The sequence below is a fragment of the Electrona antarctica genome (genome assembly GCF_951216825.1).
Source record: "Electrona antarctica genome assembly, chromosome: 6".
NCBI lineage: Eukaryota > Metazoa > Chordata > Actinopteri > Myctophiformes > Myctophidae > Electrona > Electrona antarctica.
Window position 1 is genome coordinate 50,464,580 of NC_136811.1, and position 27,776 is coordinate 50,492,355.

Below are 27,776 nucleotides of genomic sequence, written 5' to 3' on the forward strand. Positions count from 1 at the left end.
TATTTGTTTATTTATGATTTAAACAATATTAAGACAATTAAATAAAGTTTGTTATTCAGAACCTTATATTTGCAATATTGTTAATACAATATTGCAAACTTCTCTTAAATGAGTATGTACATGCAAATTAAAGGTCATTCAGTAAAATGTGAGTAGCAAAGACTTAATAAAACAATATGAATAGTGATTCCCATTGACTCAATTTACCCCCGGACATTGGCTCATCTTACACATAGCCACCATTTTAGAAAACAATGACTAGAATAAGCTACTTCAGACAATTGAATTGCTAAATGATTCACATGGTTCTATCCATTGGCAAATCATCAACGTGTATGATATTACATTTTAGACCTAGGTACATTTTGCTTTGTATAACAGTCATTTTACATGACAAAAAACAGTTTTTTGTGTAAAATAATGTTTTCTAACTTTCGCCATGTGCTTCCCAACTTCACAGCCAGGTGTAAATTATGGATGCATACTAGATTTAAGGTCACATGGCAACACAGTTTTCTAGTTTTCTAGATAAAGGGGGTGGTTCAACTTAAACGCTGGCTCATCTTACCCCGTTCTCCCCTATGACATATTGTTTAAAGAAAAATACAATTTCACTAAAGAATATCCATGCTATTCTGATAAACAAAATGTCATGTGAATTAAGTGTCACGATCCGTGTATTCATATTGTGTTGTCTGTTCCTTGTTCTTAGTTTTAGTTAGTGTTTCTATGTTTCTGTTTGGTTTTTACTGTGATTTTGTAGTATTGTGTTTTCCTTGTTTCTTATTTCCAGTTATGTTTTCCAGATGTGTCCCCCAGCCTATCCCAGTGTTGATTGTCAGTTGTGTTCACCTGTGTCTAGTTAGCCCTTGTCTATTTATGTGCCTTTGTGTTTTCACGTCTCTGTTGAGTAGTTGTATGTAGTCGCGTTCAGTCCTATTTCCTAGTGTTGTATTTGAATGCTAAAAGCTTGAATTCTCAATTTCCACCGAAATTTGGGTGTACACCGCGTTGATAAATGAGGGCCTTAGTTTCCTAGTGTTTCCTCGTGCCTGTTCCTGGTTTCTTCATAGTTAAGAAACCCCTTCCATCTGAACGTACCATCCTGTCCTCCGCTTGACTGTCTGCACTTGGGTCCTACACCTCTCTGCCTCGCACTGTGACACTAAAGCCTTTTAAAAAAAGAGTTAGATTTCCTGAATGTTATGTCATCTACCACATAAAGTTCATCAAGTGTCTGTGTCTGGCGCACAGATATGCTCATACAGTGTGTATGCACTGGACATGCCCTACTGAAGCACGACAATACGCCCATATACAGGCATTTATGAAGAGCTGACCTGTCTGATATGAACGTATTATGGCCATGACTATATATGCCTGTAGTGTGTGGGCATGACCATTAGTGGATGTTTTGGCCTTAGGGTGGTGCTAGAAGAAAAGCAGCTGGTGTCCTTTACTGTGCTTAATCTACTTCTGGGAACAGCTAGGCTGCCATTGAAGAAAGTCAAGCAAAAATAACGCACACAGAAAGCATATTTTGTGACCACAATACAGTTCGGAGGAAGCCACTATAGTAAAGCTAAGCATCTAATGGAATAGGGCAGTGATTCTCAAAGTGGGGTCCAGGGACCATCAGGGTCCTTACAGGTCTGTAACTCTGAGAGTGTACAAATGGATTCGGTTCCATTTGTATTTGCGGATCCTTGGGGGAAAAAAAGAGTTTGAGAATGACTGCATTGCCGTTCCAATATTCCTAAGTGATATATGCTATACGGTACCCTTCATAAAACAACAAGCGCTTTACACACTGACATTCAGCAGAGGAAACCATGCAAGGCACCCACCTGCTCATCGGGAGCAGTTAGGGGTTCAGTGTCTCTTGCAACAGTAACACAGCTGGAGCCACGGATTGAACCATGGGACCTTCAGCCTCTCTACCTCCTCAGAGCCACTGTTTCCCCAGTGTTGTATAATATAAGAGATGCCCTGGGATTTCATTACACATGCATGGGGCGTGTGTGTGTGTGTGTGTGTGTGTGTGTGTGTGTGTGTGTGTGTGTGTGTGTGTGTGTGTGTGTGTGTGAGAGAGGACGAGCACAGAGTTAATTACAGTAAGTGGACTGTGGGGCTACAGATGGATGTTTGTCCCAAATACATATTTTATCATCTTGTCTTGGAGTAGAAACTACAGTACACGTCGACATTTATCTGTGTGTGTGTGTGTGTGTGTGTGTGTGTGTGTGTGTGTGTGTGTGTGTGTGTGTGTGTGTGTGTGTGTGTGTGTGTGTGTGTGTGTGTGTGTGTGTGTGTGTGTGTGTGTGAGAGTGAGAGACATGCGTGTAGCAAGATGCCAAAGTAAAAAAACTGTTCAATGAACAAAATACTTCATAAGAGCTGAGCTATACTGTAACTGGCATAACTAAGGGATTTTCTGGAAAATATATATTTCCATGCATTTAGTATCCAACTACAGAGAGAGAGAGAGAGAGAGAGAGAGAGAAAGAGAGGCAGGCAGGCAGGCAGACAGACAGACAGGCAGACAGGCAGGCAGGCAGGCCAGGCAGGCAGGCAAGTTCCAAGATTTCTTTATTTGTCTGTCTGCAAGCATTCATGGAATTAATTAGTGTCATTGTTGCACTGTTGTGACGAAAAGAGAGTTGAGCCAGAAGGCAAAGCTCTCCGTCTACCGAGCAATCTTCGTTCCTACTCTCACCTATGGTCATGAAGTGTGGGTCATGACCGAAAGAATAAGGTTGTGAATACAAGCGGCCGAAATGAGTTTTCTTCGACGGGTGGCTGGCATCTCCCTTAGAGATAGGGTGAGAAGTTCAGTCACACGAGAGAGACTCGGAGTAGAACCGCTGCTCCTTCGCCTGGAAAGGAGCCAGCTGAGGTGGTTCGGGCATCTGGTTAGGATGCCTCTCGGGCGCCTCCCTAGGGAGGTCCTCGACGCACGTCCGACTGGGAGGAGACCCCGGGGCAGACCAAAGCGCAGTTGGAGGAAACACATCGACTCACTGGCCTTGGAACGTCTCGGAATCCCCCAGGAGGAAGTCACTAATGTTGCTCTGGAGAGGGAAGTCTGGAGCACTCTGGTGGAGCTGTTGCCCCCGCGACCCAACTACGGATAAGCGGTTGAAGATGGATGGATGGAATTAGTGTCATTATTCATTTACGTAATGGTTAAGTACCATCATGGGACCTTTCTTACTAGGCCTGGGCAATAAAATAAACGCAGCAAAGGTCGTCAGGCTCGGGACTCAAACCCGCAACACGGATTACCAGCCTGGAGGCCAGGGTTCAATTTTAAGTGTTTGTTTGTTTTTTGTTTGATTAATGTTTAAACAAACAGCCGTACTACCGGGTCGCCTAAATATGAAACGGGACACTAACAGCAGATAAAGCAGTGATTTTATGTAATCACTGCTTTATGGCCTCGGGCCCCTGATGCTGTGTGCATGATGCAATCGTTAGGTCAATTAATTATGCTCTTTCACAAATGAATTCACAATCAAACATGAAGCGCTCCCGAGCTTGGGGAAAACATGCAGTGTAGTAGGCCTACATGTATGCAGGCATACAGTATACACACAGAGTGGCAAGAGTGAGTTTTCTCTTTTAGCCTAAGAACAAACGTTTTGGCTATCCAGCCTTCATCAGTGACACTGTAGATCTGCTGTTGTGCGACACTCTTGTCTGATCAAAGGGCATTAGTTCACCACAAAACATAAAAACGTGAAAAATGGAGATACAAGGTTTCTGCTCAACAGCAACTAATTTCCATCCATCCATCCATCCATCCATCCATCCATCCATCCATCTCCATATGCTCTTGTGTTTGTGCTGATGCGCCACACACACACACACACACACACACACACACACACACACACACACACACACACACACACACACACACACACACACACACACACACACACACACACACACACACACACTAGTGACACACCGATGTATCGATATTGATATCGGACGATATTTGCCGCTATCGTTCAAAATAGGTATCGGCAAATATAGCTGACATTAGCCGATAAAAACAACAAAAACTAAATAAACATAAATATGATTATGAGTATCGGCTATTAGCTAAATTGTTGATTTAAACATCGGTATCTGTAAGAGCCCTTGGCTGTTTTGGTTATTATGTTTGATTAGTAGTGATAAATATATATAGAGCTAATGCTATTATATCTATATATATTTATTAGTAGGCTTGCTTAGCCGTATACAGGTTATACAGTAGGAGGAGCACCTATTATGTTGCCTGGTACTGTGTGTGTTGCTTCTGTCCCCTGCAGATGATGAGTGACTTGTCCCTAATGTGTTGCCGTCCTGAGGAGGGCCTGGCTTGGAGCCTGATCAGCCCCTATACACTGACACCACGGTGCGTAATCAGCGCCTCAAACGGTGACTCCGCCCACCCCCGGGGGAAATTGTGATTTGCGCTCGTTCACTGCAATGCAATTTGCAGCATTTTCAAAACAATATTGAGCAGAGTAGCGATTATCAAACGTATTTGCAATGCCATATGTTGAAAGATCTGTTGCCCGTGGACAAGGCACGCTACCTCCGCAAGTTAGATAGCATCGGCATAGATGTTTGTCCGTATGTGATTAAGGATTGGACCAAGTTGCATTGGCAGCCATAGAAAATTCTTACCCCAGGCTAAAACCGGATGTGACGTTTTTGGGCGTTCCTGTCTAGCGTGGTGTCAGTGTATTGGTCCTGTGGCAGCTCAGACTTGGCTACCTGGATTATAAAGCTCAGTCTCTGCCTGGACTCTGAAGAGGAAACACTGCTTAGCGGTGGCTTTTCCTCCAGCCGCCTACTTCTGTTATTTTCGTCATGTCTGTTTAGTTATGTTAGTTTATGTGTTTATGTGTTTTGCCCTCCCTTTAATTTCACTCCCTTCGGGGAAGGAGTGTTAGTTCTTGTGTGTTTCAGTTGTATAGTCTTGCTCCTGTCTGTTTGCTAGGGCTTTGGAGTGAGGTTCGTCTTGCCATCCTCACCTCCCTTTTGTTTGTTCATTCATTCGTCACCAATCTGTCATGTAAGTCATTCCATTCATTCAGTGCTCACAGAGCCATTCTGTCATGTAAGTCACAAGTTACAAACATAGCAACAACTCTGGTTAACAAACTGCCCTCCCACTCTGGGCTCTTTGGTGTAGAGCACATTACAACCTTCTACAGAAACCTAGGTGTTTGTAAAGACGATTTTAAACTAGTTATGGTAACAACTGATGAGGTAATTAAGAAACTGAGTGCCCTCCAACCCCACAAAGCCACAGGCCATGACAACATTCCCTCCAAATTTCTCAGAGACTCAGCCATCTCTATAGCTCCAATCATCACCCACATAGTAAACCTCTCCATCAAACAGGGACAGGTCCCCCAAGATTTCAAACTGGCCAAAGTAACCCCCCTGCACAAGAAAGGGAGTAAATTAGACCCCGGCAACTACCGCCCTATTTCTATTCTTAGTTCCATCTCGAAAGTGATGGAAAAAATAGTCTATGAACAGGTTGAAAAGTATCTTGCCACTAATAAATTATTGTACGAGTTCCAATCTGGCTTCAGAACATCCCACTCCACTGACACATGCCTTCTCTATTTGAGCGACCACATCAAACAAGAGGTGGACGCTGGCAAATACTGCGGCATGGTCATGCTGGACCTCCAAAAGGCTTTTGACACCGTGAACCACTCCATACTGGTTAACAAGCTAAAAGCAATTGGTTTCGATAGCACATCAGTGAGCTGGATGCAATCCTACCTGGAGGGGAGAGAACAGATGGTGGAAGTGAACGGAACACTGTCCCCCCCCCTCCCAGTGAGCTGTGGCGTTCCACAAGGAAGCATACTAGGGCCTCTACTGTTCCTAATATATGTAAACGACATGACTTCAGCTTGTGACTGCAACTTGTTCCTGTTCGCAGATGACTCAGCACTGCTGGTCTCGGACAGGGACAAACTGCAGGTTGAAAATGCCCTCAGCTCTGAACTCGGTAGAATCTGCACCTGGCTCGCTGATAACAAACTATCTTTACACCTGGGAAAAACTGAATCCATTCTCTTTGGCTCTATTAGTAATCTCAGCAAGGCAAATGGCTTCTTGGTTAGAGTGGGTGACAATGTTATCACACGTAAAGATGAAATTACCTACCTAGGTTCCATCCTGGAGGCTAATCTTTCCGGTGATAAAATGGCCACCAACGTAATCAAAAAAGTCAACCATAGAACAAGATTCCTCTACAGGATCTCCTCACTGGTCAACAAAAATACCTTGAAGACCTTAACAGGAGCCCTTGTACAGGGTTTCTTTGACTATGCATGCACCTCCTGGTACCACAGCACCTCAAAGGCCCTTAAAACCAGGCTCCAGACTTCCCAAAACAAACTGGTCAGGCTCCTACTTGACCTAGCCCCCCGAACCCACCTCACCCCTGCCCACTTCGACAGGCTGGAATGGCTTAGGGTCGACGACAGAGTACAGCATCTTGCAATGGGTCTGGTCCACAAGATTCGATACACCACCAAGATACCCATGTACCTGTCTAGATACTTCCTTAATGTTAACGAAGTCCACACCCACAACACCAGAGGGAGTGCAACGAACCATGTACAACCCAGATTCGGCACAAACAAGGGACTAAATTCTTTTCGCTCCTATGCCACCAAAATGTGGAACGCCCTACCAACTGTCATTAAGACATGCAAATCCCTTGACTCCTTCAAAACCGCTCTCAAAGGGCACCTACGGATGGCTGCAATTCGAAACTGGCCCCCGTAAAATCTGAATCCCCCCCACCGCCCCCCCCTTTTTCCCCTCACTGTATATGTTTCTTTTCCCTTTTTACCTCCTTTATGATGAATTCCTGTTCTGTCTATAGAAGTGTCTATTTGTACGTCTCTAAATGTTTTGATGATTTGAACATGGTGGACCCTATTGGAAACAAGTGTAATGCTTAATTGGGTCGTCCACTCACAGTTAACAGCCTTTGTATTGAGTTTGTGCTTGAAATGTACTGTAATTCTGCAAACTGTTAATAAATACTTCAATCAATCAATCAATCAATTCCATTCATTCAGTGCTCACAGAGCCATTCTGTCATGTAAGTCATTCCATTCATTCAGGGCTCACAGAGCCATTCTGTTCAGTCATTCGTTATGCACTTGAGCCACGTTATGCACTTGAGCCATGTTGCTCTGTTAAAACAGGTGTTGTTCTGTTAAAACAGGTGTTGTTCTTTCATACATGTTATGGCCAGTAAACCCCTAGACCTCAGAACAGTCTGTAACAGTATCGGCCAAGAAAAGTCATGAAAAATATTAAAGCTGAAATTGTTCTGCTAATGACCGTGGCTGGGGTGACCGTGGAAGGCAGTGAAAGAATGAATTTAGCCAAAAGATGGCAGTGCACTGTAGTCTAGGGTGTATAGCATCAGAAGCCTGGTGTACCTCGGCAGAAGACTGGTGTAGTTAGGAATTATTATTACTGAAAACTCTGCTCAGAAATACTGCTCTTAGCAGGAAATGCTCAATACACGGCTCAAATGACGGGCTCTTTAAACCCCATTTTGACCTGAGATCAGATTCTAAAAATGTCTTCTACATCCTGACAGTTTTCTGAAAAAGCTATGTTTCTATGTCAGTCGTTCTTCGATTTTTCAAAAATAGCAGACCTACAAGCTTGTAGCGCCCCACTCGGTGGCACGCTATGAGCTTGTAGATCTGCTATTTTTCAATAGCTAAAGCATAACATAATGCTAACACCAAAAGGGGTTCCCGCCCAAAATGGGTTAAGTACAATGCTCAAGTAAATGTCCTGCCTGCCATCAAGGTCTGAGAGTTAAACGATATTATATTGTTTTAGCCTCTGGAAACTGTAGTAATTCAGCAGGTTCTCAGCACAGGCTTTCTTTAGTTTTACCACTGGATTAATCTCTAGAGCAGTGGTTTTCAGCCCGTTTCACATCAAGGACAAGGTCCATTACTTATTCAGCATTTGAGCCACGGACCACCATCTGATGACATTAAACCACTCCAAACTCACTCAAAACTAAAGAATACTGTGTTGTCGTTAGATACGATTTTGTCCACAATTCCATGCTGTATTGACGTTGGTTACCATTAGAAGAGTTAACAGGCAAAATCGAAATAATTCTACTACATTCTCTAATTGTGTAGAAACTGTAGACTTTTTGTAAATGACGTAATGCAGATGTTTAACAATATTTAACTCTTGAGAGCATCAAATGAAACCAAATGGACCCTTATGGGATCCATTTGGTTTCATTTTACGCTCTCAAGAGTTAAAGATCTATAAGGGTCCATTTGGCTACCAACTCTCCATCATTTAGCTGGGGACCACCTGGAACCCTGGACCACTGGTGGTCCCCGGACCACTGGTTGAGAACCACTGATCTAGAGCCAATTACAGCATGTCATGTTCACCCCCGTAGTTCACGTCAAGCGTCACTGATTTGCACGGAAGGACTTAACCTAGATTCTACACAGGAACGAGAACAGTGCATGTGATTATATAAGCCCGGCTGCTATAGCATGCAAACTCCCGTATTAGAGGACTGATGTGCACAGACATGCGCGCGTGTGTGTGTGTGTGTGTGTGTGTGTGTGTGTGTGTGTGTGAGAAACGGTTGGATAGCACTTACACCCGCCTTCTAATGAGAGCGCAAAATCTGTCTTGGAAGAGCCACCCATCGACTAATCTAATATACGGCAACCTTCCCCGTGTTTCTTCACTAGTCCGATCCAGAAGAACACAGTTTGCCGGCCACTGCTACAGAGCTGACAATGAGGTTATATCTTCCCTTCTTCTCTGGAATCCTGCCTCAAAGCAGACCAGAGGTAGAAAACTGTCGTTCCCTGATGTCATCGCTAGGGACACATGCACCAGTAAGCAAGAGGATGCCGGGATGGCAATGAAGGACGGGAAGTCTGGCGTGGCATTGTGAAATCCATGATCTCGACCGCGAAAAATGATGTCTGTGTGTGTGCGTGTGTGCGTGCGTGCGTGCATGCGTGTACGCGCGAGAGAGAGATAGAAGTAGATAAAGTGCCCCTCGGGGCACAGGTCTCCACCAGGGCAGGTCAGGTTGTGGCCTCCTGGTGGCGCTATATTAGGCCAATGTGAAAAGGGTGCCATTTCTTCTTATGCCTTGGATGGCAATTGGATGATTTGAGGCATTTTGTTCCAAAAATGTGTTTTGCAAAAATCCACCTGTTGGTGGTGCTATAACAGGCCAATGTGAAAAGGGTGGAATATATTCCTCAGCCTAGTAGGAAAGTCCGTGAAAGATTGCACGTAAATTGCACGCTGCGTTCATGATTTGAGGCTTTTTGTTCAAAACGGGCCAATCCTGCAAACTCTGAAGGCCAATGTTAGCCAATTAGGATAGAATATGAAATATCGGACAGATCCGGCTTGAACACATGACTATAGAGATAGAGTAATATAAAAAAATGTGTTTTTCAAAAGTCGGCCTCCTGGTAGTGCTATAACAGGCCGTTCTAGAATATTTGGGGCAGAGGTTCATCGTTGGCATCCAGGGAGTGTGTGTGCAAAGTTTGGCATCGACCGGGTTAACGGTGCCGGAGATTAGCTGTACACAGACGGACGGAAGGACGGACGGACGGACGGACGGACGGACGCTGTGGCAGCTGCCATACCTTGGCTCAAGGGGAAAAAATAAAATGATAATTTGAAGGGAAAGATGGAAGAAAATATGCAAAAAAAATGGCAAATAACCGCGCGTAGCGGCAAAACTTCCGGCATGTCTCAGCCTGTGTCTTAGAGAAGGTCATGATAGTAAATCAGAGATCATATAGTAAATGCGACCTGCTGTCGCAATTAAGCCCATATATGGAGATCCCTAATGTCATCAATATTATATATATGGATATATGTCAGAACCTGTATATTCCATATGCCTTCCACATCCATCCTTCCTCTTCGATGTCTCCCTTTTGACTGTTACCTGTCCATTTAAACTCTAGACGGGCCTGCCCCAAAGTTATCCGTGCAGCCGTGCTGGGCAGCCGGCGAAAACTAGAGTTATCAACAGGCCCGAAAATTAAGGCCCGGCCCTACCAGGGTTTGAGTGTACAAACCCTGTACACTCAAGACACTGCCCCTGCTGCCACCCTTAGATCTCCATATATGGAGCTGACCTGTTCTGACATTCCATATGTTGATCTGACCTCATCAAACCCTGTACACTCAAGACACGCTCCATAAATGGCCCTTTTGGGCGAGGTCGCTTTTCGCCCTCAGGCGTCTTACTGGTATAGCCTATAGGCAAATGAAAATGTATTTGGGGTACATATCATTGTATTAGATGTGCAACTGACTGCACATCGCTTGCCTCTGACAGTAGTTTGCAGGTACAATGCTCCCTCCTACGGGCTGCTGAGGGAACGATATGAGAATCCACATAGGCTACACTTGACCTGAGTGATACTGGAGTCTGGGGCGATACTATATCATCAATATGTCTGTACACGTACATGGATAATAAATGTGTCCTTGGCAAAGACTTGGGGCTCTATTTTGGTCCATGCTAAACCCCTTATACCATAAACTACTTTGCCTTTTTTACTATTTTGAAAAATAAATTTTTGAATAGTTAAAATAGCCAGTCTACTGACACATTGTGAGCTTGTAGATTGGCTAGGTGCTCAAGTGAAAAAAGGGCACCTTGTGCAGCACGTGCAGAGCCAACTAATAGAAGAGTTGCGATATTGAGGGGGCAGAAAACAGCCCGGTCACGTGGTTCATGTAGACTCCAATGCATTCCGTAAACTTCCGGTTGTCCCTATTTGAAGCCTTCAATTAGGGACAAACCAATAGATGTCTATGTAGAAGAGCCGCCATTGGACTGGCCCCATGAAGTGAACGGAGTTTGCGTAACTATGTCTATATTCTATGGCTCTGAGCGCGTGGAACCGGCTGGTTGCCTTAATAGTGTCAGATTTATAGATTTTGGGGCATAAATACATTAAGCTTTTTATCAAGAATTGATTGAAAAATCCAAAAGGGCACATTGCTGTCCAGAGGGCAAAGGGCGGGTGCTCTAGCACCACCTAGTGTGTATCTTGAACAACCCCCTAATTCATCACAGCCTGCAGACAGACCACCCGAAAGGCCACCTGCAAGAAAGACTCAGTCTAAAGGGCTGAGACAGACTTCAGCTTCTTTCCACAAGAAATGCCACAGAAACATTTTAGCTCAGTTTAATACGGGTGATTTCACAAGTTTCAATTTTGATTTTGTAACTCATTAATCAATTGTGGTGTTGATTCAAATTTTCTAATTTGGGATGTTCAGTGCTGATGTTATTGTTGATTGTTCAGTTGGAGCCAAAGGCATGCTTGAAAGAGAGAGGCAGCGTAATGCTGGTGCTATGATGGTTTGTATGCCTTATATTGTTCTTATTATTTAGCTCATAGTTATTGTTACAGCATAAGTGAATAAAGTGATTCTTTCTATATTCCTTATATAATCTCACCTTGAGTTCCTTGAAGAAAGAACTTGAGAAAGCCTGGAGGGGCGAAACGTTGTTGTATTTAGGTTGAAATAAAAAAGACGGGGAGCAGAACTATATCGTGTGCGGCCGGACATTCCACTTTTTTCTTCAACTAATTAACTATTGCCATTCTGACAAGTAAAGAAAGATCATTTGATATACCTCGTCCTGGACATTCCTTCGTCCTGCACGTACAGTATAGACACTGAAGTTATTCCTTGTTGACGTCTCGCAAAAACAGTACTTACACTTCTTCTGTATCTGAAACTTAACTGCCGATCCCGAATTTCTCCCACGGGATCAATAAACATATTTTTATTTTTGAATTACTACTCGTGTATATGATGTTTTTGCATAGTATTGTACATTTGTCTGTCATTAAATGTTTCAATGAATTGAATACAACTAGAGCGGTGCCCGTGGGGCCTCTACCGCAGTGCCTGTTGGGCACTGGCCTACTTGGAACAATGCAAGTTGGAAATGAATGTCCCACCCAGATATTATGTCTGTGTCCCTTTCATGCCAATATATGGAGTTCTTTGTTAGGCATGCCCAAACATGGAGTCTATGCAGGCGTCAGAATGATGTCAGAACAGGCCAGCTCCATATATGGAACTGTGCAGGGTCCCTGTCAGGAGCAGAGGCCTTTTTTGGCGGTTCTGGACAACCGCGGGTTCGACCGACTCTACAACGGGCACTCCCTGTGGGGGTGCGGAATGCGTGTGTCGAATTTGAAGTTACGTGGATTACAGACGTACAGACGTACAGAGACTTAGTGCATTTATAGTTAGTTAGGACCCCAGCGGAAACACGCCATAGGCTTTCTTGGGTTTCATTCTTTTAGCATTTTGTATAGAACTGTGTTTTTTTGCAAACATTTAATAAAGTATGCAATCAATCAATCAATCCATCAATCAATCAATCAATCAATCAATCAATCCATCCATCCATCCATCCATCAATCAATCAATCAATCAATCAATCAATCAATTCTATTCCATTCCATTCCATCCAAATATTTTCTTCCTTGAAGACAGGCTTTCATGGTTGTTCAGTGTGTCAACAGCACCATCTGCTGGTGAGTATGCTGATGACAGCATACTCAGTGATGGGCCTACTACCCTTACATCACTATGCTGGGCAGTGGAAGAAGCACTCCAACTTCAGCAATACCACAGTGCAGAAATACCCAGTTACCCAGTTACCCAGTTACCCAGTTACCCAGTCCCTATTATAAAAAGTACATTATTGCCATCAAAATCTACGTGTTATTAGTATTCAAGATATTTCTAAATGGCGAATATGGATCCTTGAAATTTAAAGGGTTGAGAACCACTGGACCAAACTACAGCACTGGGACCCCAATCTATTCACTCTCAGTGTTATTGTAACTCTGTACGTACTCTCTCAGAGTTACAGAGTCAGACACAAAAGGTTCCTTTGGACTCCTGGTCACTGGTCAGCCCGGACCGAACATTGAAAGATGGTGCTGTACTCAAAGGGGTACCTGTATTTTGTGCTGACCTTGTCGACTTGGGTTCCCACTTCCCATATAACCACATCAGCATCGGGATCCCTTGGCGATGCAGCCTTTCCGGGGGTAAAGGTTGAAGATTTTCGCCGCGTTGCTGCTGGTGACGGCCACAAATCGATTCTCTTCCCATTTTGCCACTGTGCTGCTGCTGAGGAGAGAGAAACGTGCACAAAACGTCAAAATGTTCAATGTAGTGCCACGGTGAATGAGTGACAACACAAGAGGTTCAATACTCGCCTGTGATTGCAAAGCTAATCGACTTTCTGTCACAATGTGGAAAGGAAATCGTACATGTCCAGAACTGTTATTTTTCAGGATTCAAATTCAAAAGTTGCAAAAGGAGCAGATCAAAGGTAATAATTTATTCCTGCATACGCCACTGCTAACACAGCCTCCCTCCCCCAAATGAGCCTATGAAAGGCTAAATAACAACACAGAGAGAAAGACTACGGTTTGAAAATTAAATAACAAATTTACTTCACACTTAATTTGGAACGTGTTATGAAAATGGATATTTTATGCAAATTCTTCTTCTGCCCCTAATACATAGGCTACTGTACATGCAAAGTCACTTTACAGTATGGTAGACTCTACCATACTAACCCTAACCCTAAAAAACGACATATAGGCCTACCCAGGGGGCAAAGGGGGTTGACCTGCATTTGCCATAACATCAAAGGTTGTCCACCAGAAATAATATCTATGACCCTGTAGGATCACAACCTATATGGACAACCATGTGGGGGTCCCCGGGGAGTCCCCGGAATATCCACCGGGAACGCGCCCAGGGGGGCGGGCCGGTTCGCGTCCGAAGCGGTTGAGAAATGACAGAGTTACCGTGTGGAGGTTCCTCTACTGTACCCTCTACTGTACTGTACTGTACTGTACTTGCACACCTGATATCATCATATATACAGTTAATATGTGCGTGTGTGTTTGTGTGTGTGTTAGGTTGCGCACAGGTGGTGAAAAACAACCATGCTGTTTTCGTGCTCAGACGCACCCACCCACCTAGCCGCAATTTGCAACTCTAGATTTTTTTACAATGGGATGAATCTAGAGTTGCAATACCCTCCATTGACTCCCCACTCATCATTTTGCGTTTGCGATCTGCTTGTCTTAAACGACGTTAAACTCACCAACATTGCAGCTGTAGTCCAAGCTTGAATTATTCTCTTTCAATCTGCAAAGCTTGTTTTTCATAAAAATCCCCCGTAGACATGTTATGAGCTACTTTCTGTCAAGAAATTCTGTGCAAGTGATTCTTTTTCTAAGTGCTGGAGTTTGGAAGCGCTCGTCGTAAGTCACTGAACGTCCCTGCATGCATCTGATTCGCATTTGCACATAATGCAGGAGGCAGCAGCGCGACCCCTTAATACAAACGAACGCTTCCAAACTCCAACATTTCTTCTTCTTGACAGAAAGTAGCTCATAACATGTCTACGGGGGATTTTTATGAAAAACAAGCTTTGCAGATTGAAAGAGAATAATTCAAGCTTGGACTACAGCTGCAATGTTGGTGAGTTTAATGTCGTTTAAGACAAGCAGATCGCAAACGCAAAATGATGAGTGGGGAGTCAATGGAGGGTATTGCAACTCTAGATTCATCCCATTATAAAAAAATCTAGAGTTGCAAATTGCGGCTACCACCCACCCAGCCAGCCAGCCAGCCACCTACCCACCCACACACACACATAGCTCCGTAAGGGAGTGGTTGCACCACTAAAAAAATAAACGCAAAGAAGCAGTGCTTGATTTCATGGCAGCAACACGACTGCTAATATAGAAGTGATAATGGACATACTCCCGACCAGTGGGAGGCATCAATGTGCCGGAAGGCATCTAGTCTGCCGTAAAGCACAAGCAGAAGGACAGAACAACAGTGTTTTCACTTCCTCGCTTTAGTTTGAAGACTTGAAGCGGCAGGTTTGTTACTTTTTAAGTTTGAGCGTCTGAAGGAGAATAATAACATTGTTATGTAATGTTATATTTGAGGTTTTCGCGAATGTAAAGTGCGTTATAAATAAATCAATTATTATTATGTCTTCTTTGGCTTTGTTTGCGTTGTATGCAGCAGCAGCATGTCTGTTTGTGTACACTTGGTTTTAGACTGTAGACGCACCGTGGCTGTGTCACATAACAGATGCCTTCTTGCCTTGGCTTGCATCGCCCTCTAAGATTAGCAGTTATAGCACTGCTGTCAGTAATGAATGGTGATCATAGAAAGTGAAACAATTGTGGTTAAGGGTCTTAGTGTAGCTCTGGTCGAATACTGGACAACTCACCCGTGAGTTGTCTTCACTTTCTGACATGGCGGGGTGAGTTGTCTAACTTGTCTGTAGGCTTACTTTGGGTACCGGGTAGTACGGGTACCCATTACAATAATTCAATTTCGGTTCTAACTATCGGTTCCTACAGACGTGCGCAGTCACGCGCTAATTATTTATTTATTTAACAGCAACATCCGGTGAAACCCTGTTGTAAGTAAGGAGTAGAGAGTCTCACTCTCTATGCAGCATTGAGGGGGGTGTGTGTGTGTGTGTGTGTGTGTGTGTGTGTGTGTGTGTGTGTGTGTGTGTGTGTGTGTGTGTGTGTGTGTGTGTGTGTGTGTGTGTGTGTGTGTGTGTCAGTGCTCCTCAGTCAGATAGGCTTTATTTTGTTATTGTCAAATGTGTTATTGTGACTCGTATTCTCAACATAAATAACAAATAACATGTCAACTATTAAAAAAAGAGCTCAGACACTCTTTGCGCAAACAGCTCAACTCACCCCAAAAGTGAAGACAGCTCACCCCCCAAAGTGAAGACAGCTCACCCCAGAAAGTGAAGACATCTCACCGTGGGGTGAGATGTCTGGTGAGTTGTCCGGACTTTCGGGGTGAGATGTCCAGACAACTCACTTGGAGATGGAAAAAGGGTGAGTTGTCTTGTTACCCTCTGGAATATAGCTCTAATGGCAGCATGAGCAGTAATTAAGGCTATGGACCAGAGCTAGTCGTAGTGCTATACTAGTCTTTTAATGTAGTTAATGTCCAGCATGTTGCTGAGCTCCGTGCTTGCTATTTTTCCCATAGAGATTTCCAAAAATAATTAGGCTACCGGTATATAAATTATTTTAAGCCTAGAATCAAGCCATACAGGTTCCTGGTGAATCATGACCATAAAGCATTTGATTCTGTGATGCTTATTGCTTACCACTAGCTTTCTTCACAAATGTGTTCATAAAGGTGTCTACTGTCACCTCTCAATTTGTTCCAACCCAACTCCCTTGGGCAACTCTGTGACAGCTGCTAAAAGATGGGGTACCATTAACAACCTATATAAGGCAACATTTTCAAAATGTCATACTTTTAAGTAGCATGTGTCAAACTAGGTGTTTTTCAACAGAGGGGGTTTCAATTTGTTTGAATAGTCCGATTGGCGTAGAACTAATTAATTTGTTTGGTCCTCAACTTGGCCCCAACCCATGAATTCATTAAACGTACCATGCAAACAAATGCTGACCATTTCTTCCATCTCCTCCTGCTGTTGTAATAGGCTGGTCTACCGAAGAGAGAGACATGGCTGAAAGGATTTCAGTTGATGCCAATGGAGACTTTGTGTTCATGGGAGACACAACGACGATGTTAGAGGGCCTAAATAGGCTTCGTCTAAACAACACTTTCTGTGATGTGATTCTGTGTTGTGGAGGGAAAGAGTTCCCCTGTCATCGTAATGTACTAGTCTCTTTTAGCTGTTACTTTGAGGTAAATACAGATGATCCTCAACTTTCCAATGGCAACATTTATTGACCTGGTGTTAAAGGAGAATTCTGGACTAGGGGCTCTATTTTCGTCCATGCTAAACCCCTTATCCCTAAACTACTTTGGCTTTTTTTTTTTACTATTTGCAGTACATTTTTATCGATCAAAAATTTTATTTTGTTCGATTTACCAGAAAACCCCACCACTCACGCTCTGAGCTGCGGTGGACTCTGCATGGAGTTATGAAAATGTTCACCTGTACCACTCATTCTGGGATATCGGTTTAATTGCGTTTAGAATTCTCCTTTAAGGGTACTCGATTCAAAATTTTCTTTCATTTGTGAAACAAATATCATGCTATATATACAATACAATCTGTTAACTGTTGACACAATGTAAATAAGAAAAGCTTACAAAACAAACCAGTTTACCTTTTCAACCCACACAGGCAATGTTCACCGTTGAGTGGATGGAGACCCGACAGATGAGGGTAGCCATCCATGGAGTAGAACCTCTGGGTCTTGAGATGTTGGTGGGCTATGCCTATTCTTCAAAGGTGGTCATCTCTGCAGCAAATGTGCAGGTGATGTATTCATGAACCTTATTCATTGCCTCCACCTGCATTAGTACTAATAAAAGTGTTTCTCAACCTGTGGGTCTGGGTCAACTGGTGGGCCATGAGGATACTGCAAGTGGGCCCCCAAATAATTGCCAAAACACTGGCAATTAAACACGAAATGATAATATAATGTTAATATTTGATAGAAATGTATGGAAACACAAAAATGTCATGGTATGTTTTCTATAAAACATAAAGCCCCAGAAAAGGTTGAAAACTACTGCATTAAAAATAATGTTAATATATATTTTGTTTATTTGTTCTAGGCCCTGCTAGCAGCAGCAAACTTGCTTAATGTCATGGCTGTTCAAGAGGCCTGCTGTCATTACATGGAGCGTCGCATGGACGAAACCAACTGTGTAGGGATCCACTGCTTCGCTGAGGCCCACTCCTGTAAGACGTTGGCACAGCGTAGCATGGAGTACATTCTGACGCACTTCAGTGTCGTCTTCCGGCAGGTCAGACATTGAAAGATGCAAACATTTCCCAAGTTGTTTGTCTGTTGTGGCTTTTTCACCTAGAAATCTGTGACTGACTCATAAGTATGAGACCCAATGTTTGTTGTTACAAGTTTAAAGCTCTATCTTCTGATAGTAATCATTGGTTGCTATATCTCTGATAGTAATCATTGTTATTTCGAGTGTTGAATGAATAGGGGTCTCATTTAGGTGGGTTGTCAATTTCCCGGTTATTTTTGGGTCTCGGGCTTACCCGAAGACCTCTACTTCAAGATGTTTGGAAACGTAATCGTAATCTATCAGCTCGTAATCTATCAGCTAATCTACTGTATTCTCTATGCTCCTCCTAGGAAGAGTTCCTCTCTCTATCTGTGGAGAAAGTGACACAGATTCTTTCCAGTGAGAATCTTGATGTGCCCAAGGAGGAGATGGTGGTTGAGGCGGCTTTGTTGTGGTTAAATACGTGTCCTACCCACAGGCATACCTTTGAAAAGGTATGCAGTCTCAAACGGATGGCTTTGTGATCTCTCGAGACCAGTTGCTGTGCAAGGTGACATCATGCACCCAGGGCCTCGTGAGAACTCACAAACATGCTCAACAACTGTATTAGATAAATTGATGTCTGCACACCCGTGATTTTATTTATATGACATAACTCATTACAACATCACGTTAATGCACAGTTCATAAATAGCTCTGGGAAATCATCCGAATTAACCAACATCAGCCAGATTACGCTTTTAAATGAATGTCAATACTGCAGAATATATTCAGGTATATCCCTATAATGAAAATGGTGCTCATCCGTAAAGTAAGTGTTACCATGTTGTGGTAGTGTAGGTGGTGTGTGATGGCCTGCTATTACTATCATGCTGAGACCCGAAACGAAAAACCATTTCACAAAAGCTGAGAACATTAAGTCATACCAATCAACACGGAATGATTCATCAGATAGCATGGCAATACTTTAATTACACTAAAATGGCAGACCACAATAGGAAATTAAAACTTTTAATTGTGTGTGTGTGTGTGTGTGTGTGTGTGTGTGTGTGTGTGTGTGTGTGTGTGTGTGTGTGTGTGTGTGTGTGTGTGTGTGTGTGTGTGTGTGTGTGTGTGTGTGTGTGTGTGTGTGTGTGTGTGTGTGTGTGTGTGTGTGTGTGTGTGTGTGTGTGTGTGTGTGTGTGTGTCAGCCATTGACTTAATGGTGTTTAGTGTCATTGGTTGGTGATCCAGTGTTAATGAGCTGTAGATGATTACTCATTTAATTTATGCATTGTGCTTGATTGTGATTTATAATACTATCAATACAACTATTTGAAAATTGTTACATGTTGAGTAACTTATGACTAGTGTGGCATCAAAACATTTTCCAAAGTTTGGCAGGTCTGCCAGTATGTTTATGTTCAATTTCTAACCTTGTCTTGCAACAGATGTGGAAATGTATTATTTGTTTATTGTTTGTATTTGTTTTTGAAGGTTCTAGAGCAGATCCGTCTGCCTCTTATCAGCCCCTCCTACCTCCACGATGTGATTGAGTCTCTGGATGTGGTGAAAGAGTCCCAGGGCTGTCAGAGGCTGATCGCTGAAACCAAGGACCCCAATCTAATGCAGTACAGCCGCAGAGCTCGACCACGGGGTTGCAGAGGTACAAACCTGTACATACGCATGTTGACTGATGGTCCACAAAATACAGTTCTTCTGTTTGGGATTTCAATTTCTCAAATGTGTAAACATAGTACCTGGCAATAAAAGTATGTCTTCTATTCTTGTGGCAGTTTGGGATTGCCAAGAGTTTAGTTTGCTATTTGGGCTTTATAATTGTTATTTCATAAACTTTACATTACTTGATTTAACAATTCAATCTTTATTTATATCTTGAGCTTTTATACATACTTTTCAGTTAACTATAACTCCTGTGTGTGTGCTCAATTTCCTTCAGCCAGTGTTGCCATGTCTGCTTATTATAAGCGACCTTTGGCTTGTTTTTCTGCAAAGTCGCTTGTAAATAAATTATTGGTAGTTGCTGGTTGTGGGTTTTTTTGGGGCGTGTTTGTAAAGTGTACAGTAGTTCCTTATTTGGGCTTGCTTCCTAATGTTTTTAAACCAGTCAAGGAACCCCAGATTAATATATAATTGTCCATGGACATCAATATTTGGGGCATTTTCGTTAAAATGTTTTAAAAATATTCAAAAATGTTCAATTTATTCTCTATAGTTTTAAATAACAGATGTACAACCTCACAATGTAATATGTTGCTGTGTGGCTGCCTGCAGATCTGCTATTTTCATGTGTGCTTGTTTTCATAGACCTGACCACTCTCTTGCAAAACTGGCAACACAGCAAGAGGAAGTTATGCACACACAACACGCAAAGACTTATGGGCTATAGGAAACGGGTCAATTCTTGGCATTCAATGTTTTTCTGAATTATTTCAGTCACATCTTCACACATTAACCAGTGTCATGTGTTTATCTTCTATCTCTCTGTACAGTACGTGAAGTAATGCTGGTGGTGCATGAAAGTTATAAACGTTGCTACGCTGAGATCTTTGATCCCCGAACCAATCGATGGAAGTCTCTTGTGGCACGTCTGCCCCTCCCAGTAAGCGGTCATAGTGTGATTGTGTCAGGTGAGTAGCGTCATCAGAACCTCCCTGTAAGCGGTCATAGTGTGGTTGTGTCAGGTGAGTAGCGTCATCAGAACCTCCCTGTAAGCGGTCATAGTGTGGTTGTGTCAGGTGAGTAGCGTCATCAGAACCTCCCTGTAAGCGGTCATAGTGTGGTTGTGTCAGGTGAGTAGCGTCATCAGAACCTCCCTGTAAGCGGTCATAGTGTGGTTGTGTCAGGTGAGTAGCGTCATCAGAACCTCCCTGTAAGCGGTCATAGTGTGGTTGTGTCAGGTGAGTAGCGTCATCAGAACCTCCCTGTAAGCGGTCATAGTGTGGTTGTGTCAGGTGAGTAGCGTCATCAGAACCTCCCTGTAAGCGGTCATAGTGTGGTTGTGTCAGGTGAGTAGCGTCATCAGAACCTCCCTGTAAGCGGTCATAGTGTGGTTGTGTCAGGTGAGTAGCGACATCAGAATCAACTGGAGTAGACCTGTTATCGATCCTACAATGTTTTGCCCCTCAGCTTTAGCAATGTTGGGCAGTGCTAGAAAGGACATTTTCATTCTTGGTAAGGATATTATTGCGATGGTTCAATTATGAAGCCATTAATATTATTTGAAGGTCGGTCATATATCGGCAGTTCTGGGCAACTGGGTTTTCACATCTGCCATTATATGTGCATATCTGCTTCTCAAGATACGTGAACTACTGGAGTGCAGACACATGCACACTAGTCTCGTTTTTCCAGACTGTTGCCTCTCACAATTTTCAAATGCTTCCATCATACAGTCTGGAGCAACGGAAGCTCTATCATGAGTAAAATATAAAGCGGAAGTAAGCCTCGGCATATATAGCTTGCTGCTCAGCAGAAATGGAAATATAAAAATAAAATGTAAAGATATTTTAACACACAAATGTATTTATTGAGAATAGAGATGTAGAGTGCCCAGCGTTTTTGGACGATTAAAAAAAACTGTCTGTCTGGACTTACCCAGTCCAGACATCTTGGGCACCACAGGGGGTGATTATAGAGACGTCCTGGGAATTACAATGTGTTAAAATTTATTTTCGTGAATGGAAATGCCAGCTTCCATTCATTTTGGGAGGTGTAGTTCCAGACTCTATATATAGCATTCAGAGATTGTGGAATAGTTGTTTGGCTACGCAAGACTACATGCACACAGATTTTGTGCATTTATAGTAGGACTGTCTTTTAATGGAAGTGTATCTTGAGAAATGAAGATCTTTATTTCTTTAACGATCAAGGCATAACTTGTTTTAATTATGCTCATAATTATTATGCACATACTGCACATACCGCAGGCTCTTCATTGTATGTGGCTGGAGGAAATTCCCGCGGTAATTCAACCAGTAGAGAGATGCGGCGCTATGACCTCAGGGATCCTACGCAAGTATGGAATTTGATTTCATGAATTTACAGGTCTTAAAGAATGCAAAATGAAAAATATTGTATGGAAAAATATTTGTTTCCAAACTTTTTAGAGTCATTTTGCTATTCTGAAAACCGTGGCCATAACCTGGCCATTATTATAAGTAGAAACGGGTCTAAGCCAACTAATTCTGGCATTTATAATTCATTTCTTATATTGTTTCGACCATTAAGGATTCTGATTCTGAGTGATTTTGATCATATTGGTATCATGGTCAGTATCATATTAGTATCATGTTCGTATCATGGTCACTATTATGTTAATATCTTGGTCAGTAACATGGCCACTATCATGTTCGTAGCCTGGTCAGTATCATGGCCAGTATCATGTTCGTAACATGGTCGGTATCACGGTCACGTCATGGCCAGTATCATGTTAGTAGCATGGTCAGTATCACGGTCACGTCATGGCCAGTATCATGTTAGTAGCATGCAAATGCCTCATGCCATGCCCTTGCTATGCCATGATACTGACCATAATACTAACGTGATACTGACCACAATACTTACATGATACAGTATCATGTTGGTATAATACTGACCATGATACTAACTATGATACTTGTTATTTGATTTTGTGTTGTGGTTTTACTTGAACATCACTTTTATTCCTACATTGTCTTATTTGCTGATTCCAACACCAAATAAAAAAGTAAAAGGTGCATGCATGTTTATAATTGTTATATTTCTCATGTACATCATGCATTTTGTTAATTATAAAACTCATTATTATGAAAATGCTAATACAATTAAAGTGACCGTAAAGAACAAAAATAAATAGACTTACTGAAAAAGCAATAAGAAGTTCATTGTCAGTGGTCAAAGCAATATCAAAAATGCATTAATTTCAGAATTGGCTGAATTGGACTCATTGCACCTTTTTATAATCTTCCGAATGGCAAAATGACCATGTGTATCCTTCAAATGACGAGCTAGAAATCCTGTTGGCTGGAAATCCTGAAAAGCTGACAAAACTAAGCCAACATCAGTTGTACCGGTGTATCCGCAACTGATGATGATTTTGAATGTATGCATCTGTTAGCATAAATATAACTACTAATTCCAAGAGATGGCTGTCCTCACAAACGCTCCTCCAAAATGTGTAGGAACCCTGTGACCTTTCATGTGGCCCGTGGTTGCAGATGGCTTCCATGGATGTGGCACGCAGTGAATTCGGTAAGACTGTCAAATTATGCCCTTTTTATTTTTTAAATAACCACTATGGGTTTGCTTTGGTTAATCAAGGGAGAGGCTACATGTGTCCAACTGTCCATGGGCATCAGTCCTAATGATCCGTTTTTTGTTTCTTGCACAACTAACATGGACCAAGGCCTGGTGATGCTGGATGGCTATATGTATGCAGTGGGCGGCTGCTCTCGGGTCCTTGACCCCACGTCTAGGGACTGGTACTACCCTGTGTTTGTAGAACGGTACGACCCCGACATGAACACCTGGCAGCCCATGATGTCTGTCGACAGATCAGAATGTAAAAGCTCTCCCCGTGATGTGATCGCACTAGATGGACTGATCTACCGTTTTGGTATGGAACAGGTTTATGTATCTTCAGTTTCTGCCGGTTCTTTAATATGTAATCATAACAAAGGTTTGGGACATTTTTAGCGAACGTGTTTTACATACATACATACATACAAATAATCTATCTCAATGTCTCATGTTTTGTCATGTGTCCTCCTGGGCCCTTGTCACTATTGTAGGCGCTGTTACGACAGACGGTGTACTTCTGTCCCGGGTGAAGAAGTATGACCCTAAAACATCTATATGGACAAACTGTGAACCTATGCAATTTCCTCGTACTGATTTCGCCGTCTGTACACTCAAAGGAAATATCTACGTTATAGGTATCATACCTCTTCTTAATTCCTCTTGTTTCCATAATACTCACTTCAGCTTCACTGTAGTTTGGGCACACAGTAGAGCCAACCAACAGTTACCGGTACTATTCTGTTCATTCCTGTTTATCTAAATAGGTGGTGACTGTCCAACTGAACTGACTTCAAATACTTATACGGACAAGGTGGAGTGCTACAACCCACAGACCAACCAGTGGCGCATGTGTGCCCCCATGAAACAGCGACGCTTCAGGCCTGGTGTGGCTGTGGTGGATGGAAATATCTATGTACTAATGGGTTCGGAGGACTCGCAGGTCTTGGGCGGGTAAGATGCACCATGAAATGTTGAAAAGGGTAGCTGCTTGTTCACAGTCACACGAGATATTTCTCTGATGGCTATTTTTCTCTCTTCTTGTAGCGGACTCCGTGACATTGAGCGGTACAATGATGAGAGAGACACGTGGAGAATTGTGGGGGAGCTGCCCACCAACCTTTTCATATGTGATGAGTCTATGAGGTGTTTCTCTCTCAGGCTGGCGGATGTATATGCACAGGTAGAAGACATTAGTACATAGTAGTATTACATAGTAAAATGGCCCCATAAGGGTCCAATTTGGTACCATTTTTGAGGGGTGCCTCCTATGTCCAGCTTTGAGGGTCTGTGTAAACACAAACATTGAAGACAAAAGTGTACAAGACAAAAGTGAGGATGCATATTGTGATTGGCCAGAATGATGTATGATGATGTATATGACAGTGGCTCCCAAACTTTTTCATGTCAAGGACCCCCAAATTGACACTTAACTGTTTCTACATTTTATTGTTTAAAGCACTTTGGTCAATCTTGATTGTTTTTAATGTGCTATATCAATAAAGCTTGATTTGATTTGAATTAGCCCGCAGACCCCCATTTGAAAATATATGCCAGGGACCCCCATAAGAGATGATTTTTACTGCTAGCAGGTATTCTCAATCTGTTTAATTCCAAGGACCCCCAGTTTGACATGCATTAGTCTACGGAATGGCATTTCTATCTCTGGGACCCCCAATTTATATTGTAAAATCAATGTTACTTTAACTGAGTGTACAAAGTGTACACTGAATCACTGGTATATGATGATCAGAGCACCCCTCACTTCAAACGGATGTGTGTTTTTACTCTGTATTGACATAGAAACTAGTAAACTACTGCCACTTCTATGTCGCAACGAAATCCTCAGTTTTTTTGTTTTGCCTTCTCAAAGCTGGCCTTGAGTCTTGACCCTGCTTCTTTTCCCACCAACAGACACCCAGCTCTTCCTGAACCCTGCATGGTGATTGGACAAGACGTCTTAACTCTGGAAGGCGCAGCCTTCACCACAACTACTGTATCCCGACGACACCGAACAATATGGTTGGGGTTCTCTTTCAGAGCGATTTCATGAACAATGGAAACACTGACAGCCAGTCAACAATGCATCGAAATTGACATAGTATTACTTTCACTGTTTATAAGATGGGATGCTCTCATCATTATAGTTACAGTCCTCTACCTAGTTATCATTCTTGGTGTGGACGGCCTTTGACCACATGAACCCTGGCGTCCTTATTCTGGGACGAACATTTGGTCAAAATAGCCTAATAGACGATCTACAACAGGGGTGGGCAACTTTGACGATGGCGAGGGCCACTATATTTCCACACTCACTCCCTAGGGCCATAATTTACTGTCGTAGCAAAAATAGCCGATCTACAAGCACAAAACGCGTCGCAGTTTTGTGCTTGTAGATCGGCTATTTTTGCTATATTCGAATTGAAATCTTGAATTATTTTTTTGCTATTTTTGAATTGGAATCCTGAAAATTTACATTTTTATGTAATTTCAAATGCCTTTAATTATACTTGTGTTGAGCAATGCGCTACTAATTTAGAAGTAATTAAAGCGGGTCATGTTTGCATGTTGTGGAACAGCTGAAACCTTGTGACATTAACCTGAGGGCCACATTTAGTGAAGGTGGGGGCCGCATGTGGCCCCCGGGCCGCCAGTTGCCCACCCCTGATCTACAAGCTCTCAACGTGTTGCAAGCTTGTAGATTGGCTATTGTCCATAAAGATATTTACTGTAGAGGAGGGGAGGAATAGACTGACTATCCAGAGTTGTATTTTCCCCTTCAGCTGTCAGAGCCATATGCAAAGACAAGATATAAGATATGGAAAAACAATGTGTTTGCACTTAAAACTGTAAACCCATACACTGAGCCCCTGCCCATTTGCTGCTATAGAAAATCCTCATCCTCCTAGATTGTTATGATGTTGCTGCTGTTACCACACTTGCATTTCACTGCTTCTCTACCTGTATGAGTAGTGACATGAAGCCTCTGGATTCTTGAAAAGGGAGAGAACCAATTATAGAGCCCTGGGGGACTCTGATCAACAAAGTACATAGGATTCAAGTGTGTTAATATGCTGCTATTATTTCACAATTCACATTGAATTTGGGATTTAAAGAAATTATTTGTTTTGTGTGTAGACGTTTAACTCAATTATAAATGTGCAGGATCACTTTATGTTCTTGTATTCCTACTAAAGTAATTCCAGATGTATTTTTATTTGAAAATCAATAATTGACCACATTTCACACTCTTACTTCATACTCAAGGTTGGGAAAACCCACTAACAAGAGTGCATTTCCCACCCTAAGTGTAAAATGGCTGCCATGTGAATATGGTCAATAGAGGTTTGCAGCCTTCGATGGAAAAGCATTACAATTCTTTGTGTGACTATCCCCGATTTCGAAAATCATACAGTTCTTGTTTTGTGATCAGTGAAATCACGAAGGTGTACCCTTTGGACTACAGACGGTAGAGTACAACTTCGTGATGTCACTGATTAGTGATATTATGACCTCCAGTTCTAGGCAAAACGGAAGGGGGGGGGGGGGTCTTTATTTCCACACAACTGTGTATTCATGACAGTTCAATGTTGAAAATGTGTGGTATTCCCCTTTAACCCAATAAAGCCAGGAAACCATCTTTGTCACTTTAGATTGTAAGCACTTTAATACTTTGGCTATTCAGAATCAGAAATAGCAGATATACAAGCTCATAGTGTGTCACATTGTGCTGCACTGAGCTTGTTGATGCTATTATTGAGTATTAATACACACACGTGAGGCTAGTTCCTCCCAAAGTCAGAACAACTACGACATCTTCACAAGGACATGGAAGAAGCTCCTTGACCTTGAATTATACTACACAGAAAGATAGAAGTACGGAATTTACAAATAAAAGCATTCTAAGCTGATTTATCCTTTGATAAGGTTCTTTTTTGTTTTCCTTTTCCTTTTCCCCCCCCCCACATTGTAGATCTTAAACCTGTAATTGCGCATGTGTCCTGTAATTCTGTGAGGGGGAAAAATGTATGCCAGCATCATGGAAAAGAAAATAGAAATGTATATTTAATGAAACTCGAAGCTACACTAAGTTTAAAGAGCATCTATTCAGATTGTAAATCCCCTTCTCTTTTGGAAGGCCCTCTGTGCAAACACCTTGTGGTTGTATATTGGTTTATCCCCTTCTCTTTTGGAAGGCCCTCTGTGCAAACACCTTGTGGTTGCATATTGGTTTTGGAGAGTTTAGTCCAGCAGCCAACAGGATTTTCTTTTTTGGAAGTGGGAAATTTGGTATAGTTGTTTTTTTATTGGCCTAAGCTTTTGTCTATATAGGCTACTGTACATTCATTCATGAATCCACCTGCAGACCGGCTCTCATCATTGAGCAATTTATTTTATAGGAGATTAGGAGGTGACCATACCATGTATCCATGATGTGTCTACATAACATGCTATAAGTCTGTATCAAATGATATCTAAGTCTACAGAAATGCTATCTAAGAACATACACTTGTGCTCGTCGTCAGAGAAAGGGGCAGGGTCACAGAGACAAGGGGGTGGGGTGAAAGAGGAAA

General features: G+C 42.5%; 1 protein-coding gene across 4 annotated transcripts; it reads left to right on the top strand.

Annotated features, from left to right (window-relative positions):
- The first annotated feature begins 14,921 nt into the window (after nt 1–14,921).
- Nucleotides 14,922–27,077, top strand: LOC306924589 (kelch-like protein 23). 4 transcript variants are annotated; one of them, XM_079503162.1, is made up of 14 exons: nt 14,922–15,032; nt 16,643–16,851; nt 17,297–17,431; nt 17,734–17,925; nt 18,276–18,419; nt 19,402–19,570; nt 20,418–20,555; nt 21,855–21,943; nt 23,088–23,157; nt 23,312–23,521; nt 23,697–23,840; nt 23,970–24,156; nt 24,250–24,385; nt 25,117–27,077. In XM_079503162.1, exons 2-14 carry the CDS (start codon nt 16,666–16,668, stop codon nt 25,132–25,134), a joined length of 1,818 nt encoding a protein of 605 aa, XP_079359288.1. In that variant the 5' UTR covers nt 14,922–15,032; nt 16,643–16,665; the 3' UTR covers nt 25,135–27,077. The 4 variants fall into 4 exon arrangements, with proteins under 4 accessions (XP_079359288.1, XP_079359290.1, XP_079359287.1 ...); XM_079503161.1 differs by lacking the exon at nt 14,922–15,032 and adding an exon at nt 15,950–16,022; XM_079503163.1 differs by lacking the exons at nt 14,922–15,032; nt 16,643–16,851 and adding an exon at nt 17,138–17,160.
- The last annotated feature ends 699 nt before the right edge of the window (nt 27,078–27,776 follow it).

Bases quoted from the DNA above. Each gene is read 5' to 3' on its own strand.
- LOC306924589 (XM_079503161.1), top strand. From the start codon at position 15,989: ATGTCCAGACAACTCACTTGGAGATGGAAAAAGG. The intron at 16,023-16,642 runs GTGAGTTGTCTT...CTGTTGTAATAG, and splicing joins CACTTGGAGATGGAAAAAGG to GCTGGTCTACCGAAGAGAGA. The intron at 24,157-24,249 runs GTAAGATGCACC...CTCTTCTTGTAG, and splicing joins GACTCGCAGGTCTTGGGCGG to CGGACTCCGTGACATTGAGC.